At 40.3% G+C, this 27,221-nt stretch overlaps 1 protein-coding gene across 4 annotated transcripts in view; it reads left to right on the top strand.

Moving 5' to 3' along the window:
* LOC140533810 (maestro heat-like repeat-containing protein family member 1) overlaps nucleotides 1–27,221 on the top strand; it is a 92,265-nt gene that overhangs the window by 17,467 nt on the left and 47,577 nt on the right. For all 4 annotated transcript variants that reach the window (XR_011977065.1, XM_072654042.1, XM_072654041.1 and 1 more), the window contains 15 exons: nucleotides 1,305–1,397; nucleotides 1,733–1,887; nucleotides 2,362–2,502; nucleotides 7,048–7,146; nucleotides 7,994–8,075; nucleotides 8,793–8,903; nucleotides 13,927–14,000; nucleotides 16,664–16,780; nucleotides 17,111–17,155; nucleotides 17,718–17,862; nucleotides 18,454–18,497; nucleotides 18,763–18,922; nucleotides 19,390–19,442; nucleotides 19,945–20,058; nucleotides 20,990–21,106. Coding sequence is in view for 3 of the 4 variants with exons in the window: in XM_072654042.1 (XP_072510143.1) it covers nucleotides 1,305–1,397; nucleotides 1,733–1,887; nucleotides 2,362–2,502; nucleotides 7,048–7,146; nucleotides 7,994–8,075; nucleotides 8,793–8,903; nucleotides 13,927–14,000; nucleotides 16,664–16,780; nucleotides 17,111–17,155; nucleotides 17,718–17,862; nucleotides 18,454–18,497; nucleotides 18,763–18,922; nucleotides 19,390–19,442; nucleotides 19,945–20,058; nucleotides 20,990–21,106 (1,550 nt within the window). In the remaining variant the exon portion in view is untranslated. The remainder of the gene's footprint in view (nucleotides 1–1,304; nucleotides 1,398–1,732; nucleotides 1,888–2,361; nucleotides 2,503–7,047; nucleotides 7,147–7,993; nucleotides 8,076–8,792; nucleotides 8,904–13,926; nucleotides 14,001–16,663; nucleotides 16,781–17,110; nucleotides 17,156–17,717; nucleotides 17,863–18,453; nucleotides 18,498–18,762; nucleotides 18,923–19,389; nucleotides 19,443–19,944; nucleotides 20,059–20,989; nucleotides 21,107–27,221) is intronic.

Below are 27,221 nucleotides of genomic sequence, written 5' to 3' on the forward strand. Positions count from 1 at the left end.
AGAGGAGTGAAAGGAAGGACCTACCTGTGATGTTTTTATGAGGTAGTCTGAGATGGGGAATTTTGATGGAGGACATAAAGAAGGAGGAAATGAAAGGCAGCCCAATTTAGTATAGAGAGAACCAGTCTCAGAATCAGGGACATCTGGCCCAAGTCCTGCCCTTGACACTCACTGACTTTGTGTCATTGAACAAAGTTACTTAATTTTTCAATGCCCTTGAGCATCCCTCAGAGCCTATAAGTTTCAGAGCATTTGAAGAGCTGAATTGTTAGGAGTTTCCTGTATCTAGAAAATCATAGGTTCAACAACTACAACAATAAAATAAGGAGGACTTAGGGAAAGGGAAAGGTAGAAAGCCAAAGCAGAACAATCTTACTGGCCATTTTCCACAATTCATTTCGATTCCATTCCAAAGCATTAACCAATGATGATAGGATGGAGCCCACTATAGGCTGGGTTGGAAGCATCTCTGATGCAGAACAAAAAGAGACCTCAAGTCCATGGTGGATAGGACTTTCTAGGGATAGCTGAGAGGCATCTTATTCCCATTCCTGCTCCCGTTAAAGAAGAAAGGTGGGGATAGGGGCTGGAAGGGTAATCCAGTCACTGGTTTATAAGGAATATGAATCTTCATACTCTCTGGGCTAATCAAATCATGAAGAAGACAGCTTAAGACTGACCTGGCTAAGCAACTAGGCCAGTGCTGCAAGTTTCATGGATTGGTGAAGGTAGGAGGTCTGTTTATTGAGGCAAACAAGTTTGGGAGAGTAGCAGAAGCTGGAAAGGTGTCCCTTGCTCCAATGAATGATTGGAGTCTAGCCACTGGATCTTCCTCAGTCCCAGGATCATGGATGGCCCTTTGTGTGGAAGTCAGGGACAGTGGAGCAGCAGTAGGGCTCTAGCACTGACAGAAGGATAAATCTCCTCCCACCTCTAAACCTACATATAAGTCTCAGATACCCAAGGAGGCCATGGCAAATCATTTCCTATTGATCCCCAAGATGGCAGCTTTTACATGCCCTGAAGGGACAAATCTCAGGGGATGATAATACCTTATCTAGAACCTCAACTTTCCCTGTGGCTTTCCTCTATGAATGAAAAATTAGCTCATTACAGGATCCCAGATCTCACATTGAAAGGTACCCCAGAGTCTGTGTAGGCCAACTCCCTCATTTTATACATGAGAAACTTGAGGCCTAGGAAGGTTAAGTGATTTTTCCATGGTCACATAGCTAGCAAATGGGTCAGGTGTCACCTTCTTACCCTAAGATAGAAGTACCCGTTTTCATCCTCTTTGTATCTAGGTATGGTACCCTACATTGGTGCTACATGGAGCTATATCCTACCCCTCCTGAGAAAGGCCCAGACTGAAGAAGAAAGACTGGGATTATGTAATGGTGAGGACCTTTGTTAGGACTAAAGGATGGATAGTGGTGGTGGGTGGAAGGCAAGACAGGGAAAAAAATGGAGAGAAGAGCATGGCAGTTGTAGCATCAGCCTTGCAACCTTTCTACCCTTGCAGTATGAGAAGCCAAGTCATACTTGGCAGGACTGTAGGTGCCTGGAGCCAAACCAATTTATATATATAATGGAGTATATCTAGAAATTGGGATATAGCTAGTGTCCCTATGAAAAAGGGGAGGGAATATGAAGAACACGTGATTCACTCCTAGCACAGTGAAGGCCAGGGGATTGGTGTGGGTTCAGTGTCACCTCTGAATTTCCCATGCAGTGATTAGTGGATTGGCCATTAATGCCCTAAAGCACATTTCTCTGGGCAATGATGGTGAAGAAGCCCTGGACATCACAAAGGAGATGTTGTCCTGTAAGGCCGGCTTGACACTCCGAGTGCTTTTTAATCGCTGGCCCCTGAAGACCAACAGCAAGGTAGGGCTAGGCATTTGCTGATATAATGGATGGGGCCTGGGGAGCACAATGTCCAGTGAGCCAAGGATGGAATGGTATAGCTTCCTGTTAGCAAAGTGAATAAACTCTTCCCTTGTCAAGACACTCAGCTAAATTTCCCAACCCTTTCCTTTCCTTTTCAAAGAGCACCAAAAGGATAAGTGCCTTTCTCTCCTTTTCCCCGCCCCCTACGTTTTGCACGTTGTTGTCCAAAGTCACTGAGGGTCATTCCAGGGAGTCATCAGTCAGGAGACAACCAAAGTGGTGTTTCTTAAAGAAACAGCACATTTTAGAGGTACACAATATTACCTCTTACTTGCCAACAACCCAGGGAAACCTTGGAAGTGGTTATCTACACACAGATTACAGGGCAAATTCTTATTGCCTTATGGGGGAGCCACTGCACCCTCCTAAAGCCTCTCAGCTAAGGTACTGGTATTATTTCCCTGGGCACAGGTGGCTGAACAAACCTTGAGTATTTTGGGAGACCTCTTCTTTCTCATCTCCCCACCAAAGCTGAAATGTCAAATATGCTGGTTCATCCCTCGTCTTTTGATCCTGAGCAAAGCAGATGTGAATCCCTTCTACATTATTCAGGTGAATATGGGTGTCTCTTAAAAGCATACATCCTTCTCTGACTCCTAGGGTCCTCTGCTCAAATCTAGGCATACTCTGTACCTAAAACCACCTTATGGGTAGGTAGAATCATCTCTGACTTAATGTGATTTCAAATGATAGGGAAAGTGAAAAAAGAATAGGTCATTCTACAATTACTAGAAATTATACATAGACCTTATAGAAGTCTTTAGCAAGTTTCCACAGGATACCAAAATATGGTCCTTACTTTGGTACTTAGAATTAGTGTTCTGTCTGTCATGGAAATCACAACGAATTTGGAGTTATAGAAGCCCTGAACTCAGATCCTGCTTCTGCAACTTATTGCTTATATGACCTTGGACAATTCACTTAATTTCTTTGGTGATGGACTGGATGATCTCTTAAGTTCTCTCCTAGACTTAGCATACTTCTCTTAAAGTTGATCCTCCCTGAGCCAGACTATGATAGAGAATTTCAATATATTTACTTGCCTAATGAATAAGCACTGTATTAGACCAAGCAATAATCAGAGAGATGTGACTCTGGGGCCATTTTTGAATTATGATAACCAATAAAACCATATGACTGCTGTATTCTCTAATATCAAATCGATTTATTAAGTGCTTACTAAGTGACAGCCACAGGGCAGCTGAGTGGCATAGTGCTGGGCCTGGAATTCAGGAAGACCTAAATTCAAAGGCAGCCTCAGACACTTAGTAGCTATATGACTTTGGGCAAGTCACTTAACCCTGTTTGCCTGTTTCCTCCTCTGTCAAATAAGCTAGAGAAGGAAATCACTAAAGTATCTTTGCCAAGAAAACCCCAGTGGGGTCACAAAGAATTGGACACAACTGAAAAAAGACTGAACAACAACAATAAAAATGCTAGTTATACTAAGGTCCAGAGATATAGAGAAAGATAAGAAATCAAATGAAACAAAAAAACCCAACGCATTCCCTGTTGCTTTCAGGAGTTCATAGGCCTACAGGGGAGACAACATGCAAGCAGCTATATACATAAATCTGTGTGTAGGATGAATTGGGGAGAATCTCAGGGGAAAGGCAATAAGGTTAAAGAGGACTGGCAGAGGCTTCTTGCAGAAGGCTGAACTTTAGTTGAGTCCTGCAAGGAGCCAGGGAAGCCAGAAGAGAGAGGAGAAAGAAGAGAAGTGCAGAGAGGCAGAGTGCCTGAGGAACAGCCAGGAAGCCTTCAATGATCTCAGAGAAGGTGAAGGGAGGGTGAGGTGTGAGGAGACTGGAAAGTTAGGAAGGGGACGAGTAAATAAGGACTTTAAAAAGTCCAACAAAGCAACCAGCAGGCTATAATAATAACCCATGAGAGGTAATGAGCATCTGCTCCAGGGTGGGGACAATGTTAGAAAAGAGAAAGGGAAGTATAGGAGAGATGTTACAAAGAGCAGAAATGACACTTCTTCCCCCCCCCCCCCATTCTTAAACATTTTTATTTAGAGTTTGAGTTCCAAATTCTATCCCTTCCTTCTCTCCCCTTTCCCTAAGACAATAAGCAATCAGATATAGGTTATATGCGTGCAATTATGTAAAATATAGACATGACATTTCTGAAAGGGCCTCCTATACACTGTTGCTTCATCCTTTTACCTTAAGGCTTTGATCCCTATAATGGGACAATCTCCTTTGGGAAGAATATACTTTTTCTGGGAGGAACAAGTCATTTTTCCCTACCTCTAAGTGAAGAATCTGAGAGAAAATTTTGTTAGAAGAATCATAAAGTCATAGATCTAGAGTATGAAGGGATCTCAGAGGTCATCTAGTCCAACATTTTTTTTTTTATTTTACAGATGAAGAAACTAAGAATGTGACTAGCTACAAATATGTGCAGGAGAGATTGAATAGAAGGAACCCAGGGTACCTGGGGGAGAGAAAGGGAGACAAGGAAGGCAGGAAGGGTACACACAAAAAGGGAGACAGTACCTTCTCTTCTCTCCCCCAGCAGGATTTGCCCATTTCTTATACCCATTAGATTTCAAGTTCTGAGGGCATAGGGACCATATCTTAGTTGTTCTCTAGCATGATTATTTTGTTGAATTAAATTTAATTAAAACAAACTGAGTAAGTTCTATTGCAGAGAGATACAAAGAAAATTCACAACTGTAATCCCTTTGTCAAGGACTTCATAGTCTACTTGAGTATATAGAACATGAGAAACAGTTGAGAATACATATAAGAAAAACATAACTAAGTTATTAAATTATCTTATATTTATCCAGGAAGCACTTTCACACACATGATGTGTGTAGATGAGGCAGATGAGAGATGGATGTTCATCCCTGTTATTAAAGAGCAATTGTGGCAACTTGGTGGCCACAGTGGATAGAATTCAGGAAGATTCATCTTCCTAAGTTCAAATCTAGCCTCAGACACTTACTGGCTGTGTGATCCTAGCCAAGTCATTTAACCCCATGTGCCTCAGTTTCCTCATCTATGAAATGAACTGGAGAAGGAAATGACAAACCCCTCCAGTCACTTTGTCAAGAAAACCCCAAATGGGATCACAGAGTCAGCCAGACTGAACAATAACAACCAAGGTAGAGTGACTTCACCATGAAACAACTAGTTCTTTTAGGTCTTCTGATTTCCAGTCCAGTGTTCTTTGTGCTCCCTCCACACTGTGTTGTTCTTTTTTTGGTGAAGATGGCACCACTGACAGATGTGCTTTGTGATGTGTTCTGGGTAGTTGTACCCATTACCCAGATTTCTTTTGTGTGGGATTACGAGACCCCTACTCAAACTGACTACTCAGAGGTGTCTCAAAGTATAAACAGAAAGTCCTTTATTTGGTTCTTTACAGAAGTGGACTTCACCTTCTCTCAAACAGATTGAAGGAAGGGAAGCACTTTACAGAAGCAGATGCACGATTATATAGCAGAAAAACTACAAAACCCCCCTTACCCTTTTGGTCAAGAGCCTGAGCAAGCAGTCTTATTTTCAGAAATAAGGAAATGGGTTAAGCGAAACTGGGGAGAGGGGCGACAGATGATTTCACAACTTCAAGTTTCCCCATATCATATGATTTTTTGATAAATTGAAACTCAGGCCTTATGTCTGCTTTACTTTAGACTTAGGTCCCTGACAAGTCTTCAGTGACTTATCACATTCACTTTGAAGAATACCTTTGTGTCCAAGGGGGACACATATTTGTGACATGGTTCTTGAGGGGCAGCTTGTAGCCTAGATGTGAAGTTTTGCTTTGTGAGGAACTAGCTATTTCATATAAGGAAAGGATCTGTGACCTTAACCACCTAAACATGATATTCTTACCAACTATTCTATTTTTATTATGATCAGTTCTATCCAGAAATGGGCCTGTCAGATATATGTGTGTGTGTGTGTGTGTGTGTGTGTGTATAAATAAAATTAAGGACCATTCAAAAGCAAATCCTATGTCAACATACTTTGAAAGAGGGCTATAGGTAATGTCAGTGTATGGTTATTTGCCTCTTTTCAAGGAGGAACAAAAAGAGGAAGGTATTTGGGGCTTTGAAAATTTGGCTTTGATTATAGCTTCGTGTCTCTGTAGGGTGAAGAATCCCAGAGAGGTCTTGACATTCAGCTCTATTTATGTAGCTATGGGACTCAGGCAAATCATGTATTTCTCCTCTCTGGGCCCCATTTTTCTCCTCTGAAAAGGGGAGACAAGAATACTTGTTCTATACCCCTCAGAAGGTTTAGTAAAATACTTAGCAAATCCTCAAGTAATGTGTAAGTGTGAGCTCTCATCACTGGAAAGAAAGGCAAAGAAAGATAGCTGGATTAGTTCCTATGGGGAAGCCCAGTTGCTGGCAAGAGTTTGTTTATTCTGTCTGAAGTCAGAATTCACTGTTTTCATGATTTTGAATGGCCCCAAAAGTTTTCCCTCTTTTAGGCACTCACAGTAGGTTAATTGATACATCTGAGTTGATTCAGATTGGAAAAGCTTTAGGAACGAGTTGAAAGGAACAGGCATCTTCTTTTTAGACATTGCATGTTATCTGCCTAGGATCTGGAGTATGACAATACTTAGAGAAAAGATGGGAGACAGGAGTGATTTCTTAACTCCATTCCTTTCAATCAGAAAACCATTTATGGCTTATGACCATGTATGGGTCACTACGCTAAATATCTGAGGAGCTAAAAAGTTTTTCTTAAGATCTTTTCCATGCTACCATGGAGCTTATAATCTAGTAAGGGGACACAACAGTGCTTGAGACTTGGAAAGGACTTCAGACATCACTTAGTCCCACCCATACTAGAATAAGTATTTCTTAGCAAGTGGTTATCCAGTCTTTGCTTGAAGACCTCTGGTGAGAGGAAAACCACTTGACCTTCTATGCCAGCATTTTTGGAATGTTTCAAAATCCTAAACTGATGCAATCTTTTCAGCAATCCTCAATCTGCTTCTCTGTAATATAATCATAATAAATGGCACCTGACAAGTAGATTATTAAGGGAAAAAGGGCTAAATGAAGTCGGGGGGGGGGAGTAACTGGTCATAGATTTAGAGTTCTGACCCTACCCTTTTATATAGTGTCTTTCCCAGCTCCTGGAAGCTGTGGCTGCCAGTGGGTCTGGGGGTATGAATCTGGCATCGAAGTTGGATGACCTTGTGGTCCTGTTGTCTTCACAGGTGAGCTCTGTGGGAATCAAGGGATCTGGGCCCCTTGAGTCTCTATGATCCCCACCTCCATGGAGATAGTGAACTCTACAAGAAACCCAGCCTGTACTGGGCCTTTGTGTCATTTGTCACTACTTTTGTGGTCCTTAGGCCTATTTGACTAGGCAAATGCATTGACCCTATGGAGAAGGACTGGAATTCTTTCCCAAGCTAGGTTGGACAAATTTCCATGGAGTCAGATTAGGAAGTTTTCACTGGAAGGCCATTGTTGATTTTTCCAGCACTGAGAAAAAGAATACAGAAAGTTCATGTCATTCCACAGGAAAATGTCTGATTTTCCGGGGTGGGGGAAGAAGAGGGGAAAGATATTTTACTCACCATGTGGTGAAGAGAAAATGATTACAATTTCTCCATAATTCAATTCACTCAATTCAGTGAACTCGATTAAGTACTTGGTGCTTAAGCCATGGTGTTAGGTGCTAGGGAACAACTCCTTCAGGTGAAAACTGTACTGGACTTCTGTGTTTGCACTGGAAATCTAGGGAGTCTTCTGGGATGCAGCTTTCTGTTTTCCCAATGACTGTCCTGTTTCCCCTGCTCTTTGCTTTAGTTTCTTCTCTCAATACTAAAAACAATAGCTTCTTACAACAACCCTCTAAGGTGCTTATCCCATATTGTAGATGAGAAAAATCAGGCCAAGAAAAGTGAAGAGATTTGCCCAAGCTTCATGTGTGACAGAGACGGGTATAAACCCAAATCTCTCACTCCAACTTCAATGCTCTTTCCATGATAGTGGGTTGCTTACAAGGGGCTCCTGTGGATTCTGGTTTCTTCCTCCAAACAGTTTCTCTTCTTACAGGTGACTTACAGGAAAGGTATCAGTACAGATTCATATTTACTTCAGAACCACAACATGGCTTTGCAGTCCTTCCATATTATGAGTAAGAATACAGGGTCACTTGACCTGAGCTAAACTGTGAGGAGGGAGGGGGTTAGGTGGGTGGTAAATAACCACCTTCATTTCTACCTAGCCTGGAGGCTGTCAAGGCAAGGTGGACTAGATTTGCCTCAGAACCAGCCTTCATCTTCTGTGGAAAGTGGAGGTTGGGATACAGTATTTCTGTCCTTATATGAATAGCTTGCCCAGATCTGAAGTTCAAAGCAATATATATCAGCTGTACATAATATGAATTCAAAGTGTGTTTCTTTTCTCCAGTATCTCTCTGGTCCCTATAATCTTCTTCCAGAGATGATCTATGCCTAGAGAGACTGAGATATAATTCTAGTAATAATAAAAATAAAGACTATTTGTCATAATTAGGCAATGGTGATTGGGAAGAAAATGGGAGTAAGGGGTGGGTTCTAAGCCCCTGCCAATGAACCTACCCTTTCTGCAAACTTTTCTAGCCCTTGGTAAACAATCAGAGGCAGTATTGTAAAAGGGGTTGAGAATTTAAAATAAGAAAATCTGGGTTCAAATCCCAGCTTGTTTTTTTTTTCATTTTCTGTAAGACTTTGAACAAATCACCTTGTTTTTCTGGTCCTCAGTTTTTCCATTTATAAAATAAGGGGACTGGATTAGATGACTTCTAGGTTCTTCCCTATTCTAGAACCTCATTTGTCCTCTTCCACTCTCTTGAATTATCTTCCTTTGGTAGCACGGCTCTACCATAATGAGATGGCCAAATTGTTCCTGAACAGCATAGACTGCAAGGTTGTAACCAAGGTCACAGTAGCGCTCCACATCTTCAGAGATGTATTCGAGGAGGGTGAGTATATTCAAAACCTGGTTATTACTGGCAAGAGGATATGGGAGGGTCTGGGTCTAGCACACAGAGAATGTCCCCGAAATTTTAGTTCAGTTTTAAGCTATTGAAATTTTATGTGTATGTGTGTGTGTGTCTGTATTCATACTAAAAATGGGAAAAATGACAGGTAACTGGAGGAATATCAAAGCATATGACACTCTTCTCTCCTGGATCTTCTCAGTCTCTTTTGCTGGATCATCTCTTGTTTCTTAACTGTGAGTGTGGTTGAAAAATGTAGCCGTGGCACCCCTTTGGCTCTCTCTACACCCTTTCTCTAGTGATCTTAGCTTCTAGGATTTCAGTTGTCATCCCTAGGCAGATGACTCCCCAGTATGTATCAATATAAATACATATGTCCAGTCCTAATTTTTCTGAAATCTAATCCCAGAATACCAACTGTCCGCTGGACATCTCTAATCTCATCGGCATTCACATGTCCAAAATAAAACAACTTATTATCTTCTCCCTTAGCCTATTCTTCCTCCAAATCTATTTCTGTTGAAAGGGCCATCATTCTTCCCTTTTGCAACCTCAGAGTCATTCTTGATCATACCTCTCCTTCAACCCCTATAGCTGATCTGTTGCTGAGTCTTGTTAGTTTGATTACATATCTGCCTCTTTTGTTTCCCACTCACACTATTTCCCACTCACACTCTTATCAATAATCACAAGAACAATTGTAATAACATCTTAATTGGTATCTGCTTCTGGACCTTCCCTTCTCCAATATTTCCTCTGCGTTGCTGCCAAAATCATCTTCTTAAAGCACTGATTTGACGATGTTGCTACGCTTCTCTAAAATCTCCAGGGGCTCCCAATTGCTTCCAGTAAAAACTACAAATTCTTCAATGTGGCATTTCCACAATATGGCTCCAGTTTAAAATTGTTCCTTTTTATGCATTCTAAGTACATGTCAAATTGACTTTCTAAACTTAGTCTTTCCCAAACTTATCATTTGATTTCCTGCATAGACCACCCCTTTGACTAATATGCACTTTAATTTCTTCTGTACAACCACAGAAGCTTCTTTAAGCCCTTAGCTTCCTTCAAGGCTCAACTCAGGTGCCATCTCCTTTTGGAAACCCTTCCTAATCTATCTCATTGTGAGTGTTCTCTCCCTCTTCAAATTATTTTGTATTTACTTATCTGTATACATAGTGCATCATCTAACCAGACTATGAGCCCCTTGAAAGCAGTGATTAAATGTAATTTTGGTCTTTATATCCTTTTTGTCTTGAATATTTTTGGGGGCTGGGAAGAGGTGGTAGTTCTGATCTGTCATTTCATTACTGCACAGAATTCTCGGTGAAGAAAATTTCTACCTAGATCTACAAGGTTTCTGGGGGCCCTGAAAGTTTACATGACATGTTCAAGGTCACAGCTGGCATATGTCAAAGGTAGAATTTGATACCTGAGATATCAAGGTAGTCTTGATACCTGAGCCTGGCTCACTAAACTATCCACTCACCTGCCTTGAACATAGTAAGTGCTTAATAAATGTGTGTGGAGCTGTTGTTGAATTAAAACTGTACTATACTGTACTATGCTGTACTATAAAGGAGGGGAAGATATGGTCTGTAGAAATTGTTATTAGTAAGGAATGTGATAGTGATGGTGATAGAAGGGTTGATTGATCAGTTGTGCCTATTTGGAAGGTAATGCAGAATTTCAGAGAGTATTGGAAAACTATAGATCTTTTGAAAAAATCAATATTTTTCACATTAAAATCATTTCCCTGTAGACTGTCTACCCCCATGCTTTCCAAAACTCCCCTTATAACAAAGAAAAACAGTAAAACAAAATTGAATAATTCAGCAATGGTATGTTGGTCCATATTTGCATGCTGAACACCCATAATCATCTAACCTCTGAATTAAATATTTGTCATTGTGTTTATTCTGTCCTTTTTATTTATGTTGTTGTGGTCATTCATGTATATTATTAATCTTATTTTGCTTGCTTCATGTAAGTCTTCCCATATTTCTCTGAATTCTTTATGTTCATTGTTTCTTAATGGCACATAAATATTCCATTACATTCATATACCACAATTTGTTCAATCAATCTCCAATTAATGGGCATCTTATTGTGTCCATGTGGGGTTTGTTTTCTTTTGCTACTATAAAAGAAAAATAGAAATACTGTACCCTATTTTAGGCACAAGTTTGCCATAGATAATTTTATTTAACATTAATATCCAAACATTTCTAGTTTGTCCAAACAGTCTGAACTAGCATAATTTCTCCTCTCTTCTTCCCACCCTGCCATGCCCTTGGTCATCTCTCTCTATACCAGGGCAATTTCAGTACTATTTATAGGAATGCTGAAGAAGAAAAATCAAAATATGTTAAAATATTATATTTTTGAGGTTACCCCACACAATTTTAGGTTAACATTCTAGAATGAAAATGTCTTACAGTAGTCACTTAATCTTCAACTAGAACTACTAGGTCCTTTTCTTGACTACAACTCTTAAGGATTGGAAGTGTCTCTTGTCTATGATCAATATTAGAATACTTTCTGGAAAAAAAAGAGGACAGTTCCCTGGGATAGAAAAAAAGAGCACTTTCCCTGGATGGATCACAGGCTATTTGCTTCAGTGGATGGGAAAGGCAAAGATTTTAATGAAAAAAAAAATACTCTTTGTTCAAAGTATTGTTATTAGACCTCCATTTCCCAGACCTTAGCCTTTCTTACTGGCATTCTATGCCCTTTTCTAGAGAAAAGAGTCTAGAAAGGATTTTAGGTTGGAGAAAATATCATTTTTTTTCATATTTTCAGTTGTATTAAAAAGGAGGTTTTTAACATGCTTCACGCTAACACAAAAAGTACTGCTATGAATATTTTGGTACATATAAGACTTTTTTTTCTTTGAATTCATTTTAATGCATGATTTCAACACATGGTCCACATATAAAACCATTTATTTTATCTTAATTTATGTTTAATAGGACAGGGAGTACCCTAAAAAGATGTATACTCATTAGTGCAGGCAACCAAACTTTATGAACTACTCATCAGTATAAATATTAGCTCTTTTAGGAACAAAGCACCGTGTCTTGTACCTGTGCTCAGAACAGGATTCCTTCTTTGCCTATATGGAAGTTATGTGTCTTCCCTTCAAGATGATATTCTGATAAGGCTTTGTTAATCAGCACTATACAGATATTTGAATTTCTGAGTGTGGAAATGTCTGTCCTAGTTGTGACAGAAGAGCAGGGTGAAGGCTTCTGAAGACCTCCAGTGGGTTTTTATTATTCTGGCTAAGGATGTTTAAAAGTTACATCTAAATTCTGATTGGTGATCCTTCATAATTTCTTACGGCATAATAGGATTCCATTACATTCAAATACCATCATTTGTTCAGCCTGTACCTAACTGAAAGGTTTCCAATTCTTTGCTACCACAAAAAGAGTTGCTACAAATATTTTTGTTACATATGGGTCCTTTTCATCTTTCTTTGATCTCTTTGGGATGTAGATGTAGTGAAGCACTAGATCAAATGGTATGCAATTTAATAAGGTTTTTTTTTTTTAAGGTGTAGTTTCAAATTGCTTTCTAGAATTACAGAACCAATGAACAATTCCACCTTCAGTTTACTAATGTACCTGTTTTCACACAGTTCTTATGGCATTTGTTATTTTCCTTTTGATCAACTTTGCCAATCTGATAGGTGTGAAGTGGTACCTCAGAGTTGTTTTAATTTGCATTTATCTAATTATTAATGATTAAAGCATTTTTTTCACATAATTGTTGATAACTTGGATTTCTTCCTCGGGAGCTGTTTTTCATATTCTTTGACCATTTATCAATTGGGAAATGGCCCTTATTTGCATATATGATCAGTTCTCCACGTACATTGGAAATGATAACTTTATCAGAGAATCACAACAAAGATTTTTTTTCCCTGTTCTCTTATTTCTCTTCTAATTTTAACTGAATTTGGTTTTTTTTTGTACAAAAACATTTACTTTTATGTAACCAAAGTTGTACATTTTTTATTTCCTGTGATCCCCTTTTAGCTCTTGTTTGGTCATGGACTCTTCACCTATCCATAGATCTGACAGATAATTTCTTCCACACTTCTCTGATTCGTTTACAATGTCACTCTTTATGTTTAAATCATGTACCTATTTGGAGCTTCTTGTCTACACTTTGTTTCTGCCAGACCCTTTCCAGTTTCTCCAGTATATATGTATGTATGTATATATATATATATATATATATTATATATGTATGTATGTATGTTAAATAGTGAATTCTTGCCCCAATAATTGGGATCTCTGGGCTTATCAAACACTAGGTTACTGCACCCATTTGCTTCTGTATGTTGTGTGCCCAATCTATTCCACTGATCAACATCTTTGTTTCCTAACCAGGATCTCATTGATTTGATGATTTCTGCTTTGTGGTATAGTTTGAGATCTGGTCATGACCCCCTTCCTTCTCACAGGAGGAAATTCCTTTGGCAATGGGGAACCACTGAAAGTTTTTGAGCCTTGGGAGTGATGTGATTAATGTCATTGTAGAAGTAAAGGGTCTAGAGCTATCAGAGTCTTTAGAAATCATGTTGTCTAACTCCTTCATCTTACAGATGGGAAAACTGAGATCCAAAGTGACTTGTTCAGTGTTACATAGCTGGTATTTACATATATGAATATATACATATATGTGTATATATACATCTATAATCTTATCTATTTAAATGCTAGCTATTATTATATAGGTAGTAAATAGCAAAGTTGGAATTTGAGCCCAGATCTTTTGACTGCAATGAAGTACTCTATCAGACTGACCTGGGTAATGTGTATTCCTCTTTTAAGATGTATGTGTGGGCATTGGGGCAGGGACAAGGTAAGATGACTTCTGCAAGAGTCTAATCTTTGAAGACCAAAGTTCTCAATATGGAATTTTTTTACTTGCTTGTCTCCCTGGACAATGGAACAAGGAAGGAAGTTGATTACTACCTTGATCTTTCCATTAGTGCCCCAGACCACGGAACTAAAGGATGAAGTGATGCAGACCGTTATAAATTTAATTAAGGAGAACTCCAAAGCAGTGAGTATTGAAGCAGTGGATGGGGCTAGGTGGGGGGCTACTTTCTTTAAATTCTGAGAGAATATCAAGGGGATGATGATTCAGGGGTGGAGGTGGAAGGGAGAGAGGAATCTATCGGCTTTGGAGACACTGTTGGGGAAGGATGTGGGTCACACTAGTTAAGTCAACCTTAGCCTCAGGGTCCTGCTCTTGGTTTGGATTTGTCCATTTCCCACCATCTGAAGCAGTTTCAAGAAGTTGTTCTCCAAGGTGGGAGGAAGATGATGACTGGAGAATCAGTTAACAAACAAACTTACTGAGTATCTACTACATTCAAAGCATTGTGCTGGGTACTTTATAAGATACAGGAGCTAATGGTCTAGTTGGAACAATAAGACATGCACTCATGAAAAGATAGGAACACAATCCATAAATGTTACAGCAATTTAGAGGAGATCACTTTGGACTTGAATGGTTAGGAAAGAATTTTCCCCTTTGATCATTTCCTCTGCGTCTCTCATCAGTCTCTCACTATGTACAGGGTCATTAATTATCATCTGTGTGTGTGTCTGTCTTTGTCCCTCCCTCCCCTCCTCCTCACCCCTCCTTACTTTTATAGTCAAATTCTTAGAAAAACCTGACTATACTCATTGCCTCCCACTAAGTTCTCAACACCTCTCAATATTTATTTAGCCCCACAGTTATTATGTTCAAGGTTGCCATTGATCTCTTAATTGTTAAATCCAATAGCATTTTCTTAGTCATTATCATTCTTGACCTTTCTGCAGCTTTAAGTCATCCCTGCTTCTGGATATCTATCCCCTACATATGACCAGAATGGATGACTCATTATCTTTCCTCTTAAGCCTTTTTCTTCTCCAGACTTCTCTATTGCTGTTGAAGGGACCACCATCCTTTAAGTTACTGAGGTTTGCAATTTCAGAGGCATCACTGATTCTCCCCACTCTTTCACCACCACCTGTCTCCAATATCATATCCAATCTGTTGCCAAGTCTTGTTAATTTGATATCTACAACATTTCTAATATCTGTCTTCTCTTCATTCAAATGGTCACCTTCCCTTATCACTACTCACCTGCACTATTATGTTGTTGTGGTTTAGTTGCTCAGTTGTGTCCAACTCTTCATGACCCCATGGATCCCATGGTTTTCTTGGCGAAGATAAAGAAATGGTTTGCCATTTCCATCTCCAGTGGATTAAGGCAAATAGAGGTTAAGTGGCTTGCCCAGAATCACACAACTTTTGTTGTTGTTTAGGTTGTGAGGTGATGCAGTGGATAGAGTGCTTGATCTGGAATCAGGAAGATCTGAGTTTGAATCCAGCCTCAGACACTTACTAGCTGTGGGACCCTGGGCAAGTCATTTAGTCCTGTTTGCTTCAGTTTCCTCATCTGTAAAATGAACTGGAGAAGGAAATGGCAAACCACTCTAGTATCTTTGCCAAGAAAACCCCATATGGGGTCATGAAGAGTTGGGCATGACTTAAATGACTGAACAACAACAACATTGCTTTTAGGATAGAACGCAAACTCCATGATTTGGCATTAAAATCCCTTCACAATCTGGCTCTTTACTTTTCTAGTTACTTCTCATTATTCTCTGTCATGCCTTCTCAGTTACAGTCTAAGGGAAATAATCTGAACTCCGAATTTCATCTCTTGTCTCTTTCCCTTAGTAAACCATGCTTATGAATGTACTTCTTTCTCATTTTCATATCTCTTAAAATCTCTTACTTCAAGGCTCCACTAAGGTGGCACTGTCTATCCCTCAAATAAATGGTTAATGCTCTCTCTCTTTCTCTCTCCCCTCCCTCCCTTCCTCCCTCCCCTTCCTCCATTCTTCAGGATTATGGGAGCCCCTTGAGGACAGGAAATTTTTCATTGTTCATCTTTATATGCCCAGAACTGAGAATTTCATTGAAAGAGGAGGATAGATTTGAGTTAGACTTTGAAGGATAAGGTATAATTTTGACATTAGGATTTGGAGGGTGGGGTGGTAAGTTGGACAGCTAGTGGAAATTCTAGGCAAAAGGAATAGTATGAACAACAGCATAGAAACATGTTTGAAAGGTAGTGAATAGATCATTTTGGCTAGAGTTGGGTACCTGTAGGAAGGAAGTGGGTGAGAAGGCAGGAAAGGTAAGTTGTAATCAAAATTTAGGAGACCTTGAAATAGTATTAAGTTAAGGAGTTTGACCATTATTTCAAAGAATCAAGTCCTACTTGACTTCCAAAGGAGAAGCTGGAATCCTAAGAATTTACTCTTTGCTTTCCATTAAAGTTGTGAATGGGTGTCTTTTATGGACCCAGATTCTTTCCTTTGAGTCCCCCCCAGCCCTCCCTCACCCTCCATAATAGTTGACATCATGAGAATAGTTCTTTACAGGAGGAGGGTTTGTGGGGAAGGGCAGGCTTAGTGGTTAGGTATTCCTAGATGGCTGGTACAAAAAGGGATGGCTCTAGGCCTCCAGATAGCTGACTAAAGGAGGAGATTTGGGTTCTGATCCCAACTTGATGCTATGAACATATTAAATGAACACATCATTTGCTATTTGGAAAGTCACTTTATTCCCCTGACCCTCAGTTTCCTCATCTTTAAAAATCTTCAAAAGTACCTCACAGTATGAATATTCCATAAGCATATGTTACTTTACTTATGTAACAGGTACGGTTGCCCCTACTACAATTTATGGAAAAACTAGGTGTCTGTAACTACTTCACCCTGCAACAAGGAGATGTGCTCATTAACCATCTCATCAAACTCAGTGAGATTGGATCCACAGTGAGTAGGGAAAGGATGAAGACTGGGCTGTAAGGTGACCACATAGAGGGGAAAGGGCAAGAATAGGGTTTGGAAAAGGGCTGTAAGAAGGGTCAGATTGGGAACATAGGCAATGAGAGAGAAGGGAAGGAAGAGGAGACTAAAATAAGTCAGGCTCAGATTACAGGGTGCAGCCTAAAATGCCTCCTATGGTCTCTGGGCTCAGAAATATCAGCATTTAGCTCAAACACAGACAGAAGGAGGGAAAAGTATTGACATTCTGGTGGAGATACTGACCCAGGAGACTTAGATAGGGTTGGGTTGACTTTTCTTTTTTCTCATTTCCTTCAGAGTGATGAGGAAACCCGGGAATTGGCAGTCGATATCCTACATCTGGTATAGATTCCTGGAGACAAAGACGCCTGCCCTTCTCCTGACTTCCCCATAGCATTGCTCCTCCAGGGCTAAGGGGATGACCTAATAATTTCACTTTTGGAATCTCTACCTATCCCCACCCCTGCTGGCTGTTCTGCTGGTTAGGCCTTGGGGTTGTGACCCCTGGGGCAGACAGAAAAATAGCCCTTTCCCTAAAAAGTGTCCATGGTGGTAGGCTGACCTCCTGCTCCATGCATTTTCATGTTTCATGACCCTATGTGTCAGGGAGATTTTTTCCACTTGTTGTGTATAATATCATTCCTGCTGAAGCTGACCTCAATCAGAGACATCTTCTGACAGCCTTGGCACATTTTCCAAACATTGTATAAGAGGAGTAGGTGCATGAGCTACAGAGATTATCGCTCTCCCTTGCTTCCCCTCCCCACTGTCCTATAAGGGCACAAGATGATGGTACTGAGAGGGTGAAGCTCCAGCCTCTGTAGCGGGGGTGGTGATAAGGATTGGAGAGTGGGACTTGGCAACTGAAACTGTTGTTGGAGCCTGTATTCCATGTTACCCCTAGGTGTCCCTGCCCAGATTGATAAATGTGCTGTGTCAGCCTATGAGCCCCATGGCATTTGTGCCCCTCTGCAAGACTGCCACTGATGTCGCATTGAAGGCTCAGACCTTGGGCCGTGCCCCCTACCTTAGCAGCTACCATCTCAACCGTGAGCTGGAGGGTTTGGGTTTCATTGGTGGTCGGGTGCTGGGGTAGAGGGAGAGGAAGAGCCAGGAAGGGTAGGAAGGGAGAGATATAGATAGATAGATAGATAGATAGATAGATAGATAGATAGATAGATAGATAGAGAGACAGAGAGAGAGAGAGAGACAGAGAGAGAGACAGAGAGAGACAGAGAGAGAGAGCTTAGAAGTGTGGGTGTGGGGCTGGAGAAAATGTAGGAGGGAGGGCAAGGAGAACATGAGATCAGAGCCTAGGGGCAGAGCTAAGGCAAAGCAAAGACATGGCCAAAACTAGAGAGTAGGAATAGAGCACTGAGTGGTAGATAAACTCTAAGGATGTTAGGAGTGGAATGAACTTGGGAGACACCATGAAATCTTAAGAGAATGTCTTAGGATGGCGCCTGCTCCAGATACAGGGTTTCTCTGGCCCTTATTCTCTGTATCATAGATGCCTCTTTTCTGTCCTTTATCTGTGGGTTCAGTCTTGATTGGGGGTGAGGTGGGAATGGACTGTGTTAGGACAACACAATTTGACCTAGATGCCTCCTGGTCTTTTCTTTTTCATCTCTTTTCTGCAGCTACCGAATACCCCTCCCCACAGGTGCTCTTTGTCAACCTTCTGGCAAGTGACGCTATAGATGACTGGGATGAGTAACTGGTTTGGGTCTAGATGAGGAATTTTGAGGCATGGCTAAGGAGTATGGGATGTGATTGGGGTCAGAGAATTTAAGAGAAGGGGTCTAGCAGCCTAAAGGGCAGTGACAGAAATGTGGAAAAAGGGGTTGGAATTTGGGGACCTAAAGTTGACCTCTGCTATTACCCAATGTACATTACACCCTTACCTGGATCATTTCTTGCTGCTCTCCTACCCTCCTCTTCCTTCCCAGATATCTTCTCTGAAGCCGTATAAAACAAAGGAATTTGGCACAACCTCCCTTTGTCTGTTATATGCTCTCCACCCTCTCAACTCCCTGCATCCTGTGATCCACTTCAGACTCGGCCAAGTGTGGACAAGATGTATTCCTAATATGATTCACATTCTGGAGAGTGAGGACTGGGGCTGGAGGAAGAAAAGTGGATGGGGAGATTCTGGAACAGAAGGAAGCCAGAGTGGGAGATAGAACCACCCTGGTTTGGAGGGAGTTTGGGGGCATTCCCTTCCCTATGAGACTTCCTTGTTCTTTGTAGACAATAGTCAATAGACATAGACATGTTCTTCATAAACAATAGTTTAGTAGGCTGAACATAGTCTACCTCTAAAGTATGTCAATAGCCAAGGATGAAATCTCATCTGCCAAATTAAAATATGAATATAAGGAGTAATTGTAATTTAGATGTATCACAGTAATAGCACAATACATTCATAGTTGCTTATGGATAAGGTACAATTGCAAATTCCAAAAAATACATTTTTTTCTTGCCTAACAGCAGAATCAGATTAAGTGTGCGTGGGAGTTCCATGTCTTTGAGGACTGACCTTAATAAGATGAGTCTTTTTTTTTTTTTAAATCTAGAACACACCGAAGTGGACTTTATTCAGAAGGAGTGGGAGAAAAGACTGCTTCTAGTGAGAAATGAGACACCAATTCCCTTTTCACATCTCTCTACCCTTTCTGAAGGATGCTCTCAGGCTTATACCTTAATCTTGGCTTTTCTCTGAGGATGACTTCCTGGTAGAAGGAGGCTATACCATACTGTCTGGTCCCTGTCCACAAATCTTAATCAACTCATATTTTATTATTATTTTCTGAGGCAATGGGGTTAAGTGACTTGCCCAGGATCACGCAACTAGTAATTGCGTGGAGACTGGATTTGAAATCAGATCCTCCTGACTCCATGGCTATCCACTCATTATTTTATTCAGTGGTTTAGTCTCATCCCTATGTTTTCAAGCCCTATCTAATCTATTTTCCTGGGTCTTTCTGTTATTTACCTAGACTGTGCCCCATTCCCTAGCTTCTATCTCCATACTTCTAGTTCTGTCCCTTAGGCTTGTTACCACCTTTCTCTCCCAACTCTGTGTGACTTCTCCCTGTCTATGTTTTGTGTTCTACTTTCTGTTCTCCAAGTTTTCAAATAATACTTTGCTGGCCATCAGTGATGACTCCTGGCTGAATGACCTCATCAAAGTGATATTTGAGATGATCCAAAGCTTCACTTGGTCACAACAGGAGCAGGAGATGGTATGTCTTAGGGGGGTTAGGGTGGGCATGGAGGGCATAAGGACAGTAGGGGCATCCAGGAAGGAGTTCAGTGACTTTTCTTGAGTCTCAAAGATCTAAGAGAAAGGAGGAACAAGGAGCAGACCAATGACTGTAGCAATATTATTATTATTAGTAACAATAATGATAATACTTTGCGTATGGTAAGCTCTTTATGCTTCTCAAAGCTCATTCATGTCCATGATCTCAGTGGAGGCTTACAGCACTGTGAGGCAGTCTGGACAGGTGCTATGTCCATTTTAAGTCACTAAACTAAATTCACAAAGCAAATTAGGAGTAGAATAGACCACAAACCATAGTCCATTGTACCATACTTTCTAGTCGGGACCCCAGGCTTAGGCCCCTAGGAGGTAGGAGAATCTCTCTTCTACAAAGGGTCAGATGTGACTCCAGGCTTTTTCACTGGCTGTACCCCCTGTGCCTAGAATTCACACCCTCCTCACCTTTGCCTCCTTCTCTGCTGGGCCTCCTTCAAGTCTAAGCTAAAAAGCCTTTCCCAGTCCTCCTGAATTCTAGTTTCTTTCCTCTGTTGATTTTCTCCATTTACCTTGTTTAGAGCTGGTTTGTACATAGGTGTTTATGTTGCCTGCCTCCTAGGGTTGTGAGGAAGGTGCTTTGTAAACTTTAAAAGGCCTCCTCTACTAATATGAGCTATTATTACTTTTCTCTGGGCATTTCAGAACCTGAGAGGCCTGATGCGGCAATAGGAGAAGACGTGTGTGTGTATGTGTGTGTGTGTGTGTGTGTGTGTGTGTGTGTGTGTGTGTGTGTGTGTGTGTATATGTGTGTTGGGGAGGGGGACTGATAATGAGAGAGGGGAGGGATGCAAACAAATAGCTTAGAATATTACTTTTGCTAAGACCCTAACCATTTCTCTTCCTCCTCCTTCCAGTCCTTTTTATACAGACTCATTGGTTATACCCTGAGGGGCTCTACTGATAATAGCTTCGTCTCCCTGATGTTGACTGATGTTCTAAACAGCACTCAAGAGGATGAGTTGGAGAGAAAGGTGAGGCACATATTAAAGAGTATTAGAGCATAGAATTTTTGAGCTAGGTTTTCAGACTCTCTAATCAGTCTTCTTTAAAAAAAAGTATTGGTATCTTTTATTTTTACATCACTTTCATTTTCAAGTATATTCCTCTCCCTCCTTTCTACCCTTCCCAGTGAACCATCTCTTGTAACAAAGAATAAATAAGAAACAAAAAGCAGTTCAGCAAAACTAACCAGGACATCAACGAGTCTGGCAAAGGTCCACATCCATCATGCTCCACCTCTGCAAAGAAGGGAGGGGCGTGATCCTGCTTTCTTCTATGTGGCTAAGCTTGATCATTATACTTGTATGACCGTTCATTTCTTTTTGATGGTGATGATGTTTTTTCCATTTACATTGGTCATTGTAGACGTTAGCTTTTTGGTTCTGCTGACTTCTCTTTGCATCAGCTCAGACATGCTTCTCTGAATCCTTCATATTTGGCATGTCCAATGGCCCACTACTATTCCATTATATTTACATATCATAATTGGTTTAACCATTCCCCAATCAATGCAGCCAGTGGTGTTCTACATCTCTCCTGTGGGTGAAGTGTTCTGGTTTTTTTTTTTTTAATTTAGGACTCTAATAACTCCCCTGTGGAGTAGTGCTTTCTCTCTTCAGCATCTCCCTCCCAGATAGCCAAGGCTCCATCATCAACAAACATGGTTTAAGTGCCTACCAAGGTAGTGTAGAGTAATAGGAAAAGCATTCTGATCCTGATCTTAATACTTAGAGGTTGTATGAACAAAAGACAACTACTTAAACTTAATAAGCCTCAGTCTTTTCACTTGTAAAATGGGGATAGTAGCATGTGCAGTACTTAACCTCACAGAAGTGTTGTGAGGAAAACTGTATGTTGGACACCATAAGGTGCTAAGGTACAAAAGCAGTTTACGTCTTTGCCCTAGGGAGACTGACAGTCTGGTTAGAGAAAAAAAGCCATAGATGTGTCTAATACAATGCCTAAACTGTAGTTGCTTAATAAATGCTTAATAAATTTAATTAGTTTGAACAGAAAGGTACCTAAATTTACAGGGCAGTGATAGGTGCCTGCTGAAGCCACTGTGTACTATAAGAGCTTAGAGGAAGGAGAAAACCTCCTTTATAGGGTGAGATATGTAGGGAAGATTTCACAGGGGAGGTGGCACTTGAGCTAGACCCTGAGGATGAATAAGACTTATTAAGGAGTGAAGAGGGAGGAGGGCATTGAGTCTGGAAGAATAGCGTTAGCAAAGGTACAGAAGTGGAGATGCTTGGAGTGTGTCAAGGAGTATGAATACATCAGTTTGACTGGGGTGCATAATTCTTCAAGAAGAAGAAAAGAGATTAAGTTGGAGAGGTAAACTGTTTTTCAGTCATTCCTGACTCTCCGTGATCCCATTTGGGGTTTTCTTGGCAAAGATATTAGAGTGATTTGCCATTTCCTTCTCCAGATCATTTTTATAGATGAGGGTCACACAGCTATAAGTATCTGAGCTCAGATTTCAACTCAGGAAGATAAGTCTTTCTGATTCCAGGCCTGGTACTCTATCCACTGCATCACCTAGCTGTCCAGGACTACGACCAGGTTGTGGGGAGCTTTTAAAACTGGTCAAAAACCATTAAGCTCTGCACCTTTCTTCTCCTTTCCTTATAAAAACCTAATTTGGCTTATATCCCAATGCTCGCCTTCATGCCTCGGACTTCACTTTGTATCAGGTGATATCTGGCTAACCTGATGACCTAATCTGTGTTAATATGTCGACACCTACTAATAAATATTGATCATTGATCCAATTGCTGAGGGTTATAAGTATGAATCATATAGTACTGGACTTGGGGAGAAGACCAAATTCTCCCACTGACATTCATTAGCTATGTCATCACTTAATCTCTATGAGCCTCTGTTTCCTCTTCTGTAAAATTATGGGGTTGACCAGATGTCTCCTCAGGTCTTTTCCAGCTTTAGATCTATAAGTCTATCATTGTCTGAAAATGAGTAGGTGGACTCATTCTATCTTCTGACTAACAGGACATTTGTAGGGCTTTGAGAGTATATGATATATGTTTATCTTCCTCAATTTAGGAAGTTTCTGTCACTTCTCCCACTTCCTATAAACTCCCTATAAGCTCTAGAATCAGGGAAGCAGTTTGGTTTAGTAGGAAGAGGTATGAACAAGGAGTCAAGAGACCTGGGTTCTAGTTGGGGTTTTACCACCAACCGTCTAGTGTTGGGAAGTCATCTTGCCTTGCTAAGCCTAACTTCTCCATTAGTATAATGAAGCATTTGGATTAGAGAAGATCACTAAGGTCTGTTCCAGTTCTGAAAATTCCTTTTGTCTTCAGACAATCTTTACATTTTAATGGGTTCTTTTAGAGACAGAGTTACCCAAACTCTCAACCCAGGAACCATCTTCTACTCTTCCTTCTCTCTTATCCTGACTTGTGTACAACCCAAAATAAATGGAAAAGTATTTTGTTTTTGGTGGAAGATGGCCATCACAACTAGGGGAATCAGCAAAGATTGACCAAACTAGGTGATGGCTATTGAGCTGAGTAAGAGGCTTCAAGAGATCTAGAAGTGAGAAAGAAGAATATTTTGGACATAGAGGAGAACCTGGATAAAGGTTGGCAGAGGGGAGGAGGGGGAGAATGTTGTCTAAAAGGAAAACCAAATGAACAATCAGCATGTAGCATTGCTTGCAGAAAACACGTTTAATACTTTAGGTCATAGCTAGATTGAATTACATATAAATAATTTCCCTCAAATCTTGTTGCCACAATCAGTTGGCCAAATTTTGTCTATCTGTACAGCATCTCTCACATCCATGTCCCTTTCACCTGGTTCAGATCCTCATCAGCTTCCTCCTGGACCATCACAATATTTGCGTAATTGATCTCCCTACATCTTGAGTGTCTCCTCTCCAATCAAATGGAGATTCTTTAAGAGCTGGTCTAAACCATGTCACTTCCCTGCTTAAAACTCCCTATTTTCTTTAGGAAAAGATGCAGATTCTTCTAGCAGTCATTTAAACCCCCTGAGGATCTGGCTATAGATGACCTTTCTAGACTGATAGTACATTGTTCCCCTCAAACACTGTCCGTTCCAACCAAACTGATCTGCTTGTGGTTCATCTCCATGTAGATGACTCGCAGGTCTATCCAATTCTTGTTTCCCTCCTGAGCATCTGTCCCACATCTCTAGCTGCCTATTGGTCATCTCAGACTAGATATCCCATAGACATCTCAAATCCATGTACAAATCAGGACTTGTTATTCTGCCCCTGTCCCCCTATTCTTGTAGTCACTCCTTGATTCCACATTCTCCTTTGTCCTCTATGGTTATTTCGACCTTCACAACATCTTTTGTGTCTTGTTCCCTTTCTTGCTATTCATAAAGCCACCCCTCTAGTGTAGTGTGTCAGTTCTGACCTTTCTATACCAACATTCCATTTGTAGTAAGTGTGTTTTGGCCTTTCTAGGAACCAGGTTGCAACTTAGGTTGTTTAGGGTTCTAGAGTAAGCTGAGCAGCTGGAGGAGATCTCTTTTTCCACTGCAACCTGATTGAACCCCATAAGCTATGTTTCCTCAATTGTTAGGGGACTAGTGACACAACTTCCATTAATCTATTAACACTGGATAACTTTTACAAAGCGATATATTCACTTAAAATGTATATCAAGAACAAACCTACAAATATTCCACCACCACCCCAAACACCTTTGGTCTCCACCTTGGTCTCTGGGAGTAGGCTCGTGGTTTAGCCTACTACTATCAAGATCATGTCCAAAGGTGGCATCTCTACCAGATGAGTTCTCATTTCAGCTCCCCCTCGTCTCAGGTTCCAGAGGTTATTCCTTGTGGCATCAGTGCTATGCTGACTGTGAAACCTACCTGGCTCCTGAATTCTGTAGTTTACACTCCCATCCTTCAAAGCTGAAGACTCCACTCCTTTCACCTAGAATGGGTACTAATCTTAGATAATTTTTTTATAGTATGAATTTTCTTGCCACCAGAAATATTTATTATAAACTAGCTAAATAGATGGCTTTAAAAAATATGATCTTCATAACCCTAGTTGAAATTGTTAGATAAATCAACCTGAAGAGGAAAATAGATCTTTGCATCTAGAAGTTTGAGTAAAGTTCACAAATTATTAATAGTTGTTTTAGGACACTTTGTAGAAAATTTGGTCATATTTTGGTCATATCCTCAAATAAAAATATGGAGGAGAGAGAGCAAGAGTGTGAGAGAGAGAGAGCAAGAGCGAGAGAGAGAGTAAGAAAGAGCGAGAGAGCAAGACAGCGAGAGAGAGAGGAACTCCACAGTGACGAAATTCTCTCTTCCAATGAAGACTGACTCTACACTGCAATTTACAATCTTGGAAAGCTGCTTAGAACATAGAAAGCTGAAATAACTTAACCTGGGTCACAGAGCCAATGCTTTATACACTATGCCACTCTGCCTCTCTAAAGATTAGACAAACTTTTTTTAAAAAAGTAAATTAATGTACAATTTAGAAATATGTGTAGTACTCCATGGAATACAAATGCATTTTAAGAAAACTCCAGTGGAAATATACTATAGTAGACTTTATTTTAATGGGGGCAGCTAGGTAGTTAAGTGGATAGAGCAGAGTCAGGAGGACCTGAATTCAGACACTCGCTAGCTGTGTGACCTTGGACACTTAACCCTGTTTGCTTCAGTTTCCTCTTCTGTAAAATGGTAAACCATTCTGGTATCTTTTCCAAGAAAAACCCCAAATGACATCACAGAGTTGGATATGACTAATTGACTAAACGGCAAAAACAACCATCTTAGTCAGATCACTGAATATTTTTTCTGAATTTAGCAAATTCTAACATATCCATGTAACCATAAACTAGCAATCATCCTGGGGAACTATATTAGTTCTAAACACACACATACATGCACACACACACTTCATGTATGTAATTTTCCCTTATTAGAAAAGTGACTTTTAAGGTATTACAAGGAGTTGGCTCCATAAGCACTGAGACATAACACACAATAAACTCTAGACACATTGGTCCATGTGAAGGAGCAAAGCTCCCTAACGGTGTGATAGGAAATAATTGCATGTTATAGACAAATTAAACTACTGTCTTGACCACCTCCTCCACTTATACACCCAGGATAGTCTAGGCTATCACCAAGAGGTGATGTTGACCAACTACCACCGGCAGACAGGTAAGCCCCAAAGCCCCAAGAGTGATTTCCTCCCTCATATCAATCCAAGCATTGGTCTTGCTTCCAGCTCAGCCCTCACAGTTATCATTTCCAGAATCAACTTGATGGAGACTGTAAACTATGGGTGATAGAACCACAGCTTCTGAAGACCTGAAAAAGAAAATTCTCACTACCAAATCCTCAGTATGGTCATGTAGTTCACTATCAGAAATTTAAGATTTCATCAGTAAAAATGACATTCAAAAAAAGAGATATTACCATCTGCATTGCTGCTTTACCCTAAGGATCATGGAATTCTTCTATCTGACTGGAGGCTGAAGCCTCCTATATATGTTATCTTTCTGTTTATTAGAATATGGGCTCCTATTTGTATTTGTGTGTATTTTGCATCTATTTATATGAAGTTGGGACTTAATGAATGCTTTGTTTCCCCATATCCTGAATGGATGGCACAAACAGAAGGAAATAATTTTCAATTTAATTACAAATATCTTATATTTACTTGAGAAAATTTTGTATCCCCCAAGTAGAATGTAAGTTTCTTGAGGGTAATGGCTAGCTTACTTTTGTCTCTCTAATACCCAGCACAGTACTTGGTACATTATAGGCACTTAATAAATTCTTGTTGATGGATTATACAATGTCTTAACCCAAAAGAAAATTAATGATGGAATTTCAGATACTATAGCAGAGGAACTGAAGAGACATTTGGGGGCAGCAAATATTTTATAGCTGTATACTTTGTCTCAACCTGAGCATACAAATATGAAATAAGTAAATAAAATAAATTCTACCCTCTGCAAACTTATATTCTATCAAGGATGGAAAAAATATAGAAAATTTTGGAGCACTAACGCACAATCCCTATTAAAAATTATCAAGAAGGCCACAAATATT

This window comes from Notamacropus eugenii, chromosome 3, assembly GCF_028372415.1.
Source record: "Notamacropus eugenii isolate mMacEug1 chromosome 3, mMacEug1.pri_v2, whole genome shotgun sequence".
NCBI classification, from domain to species: domain Eukaryota; kingdom Metazoa; phylum Chordata; class Mammalia; order Diprotodontia; family Macropodidae; genus Notamacropus; species Notamacropus eugenii.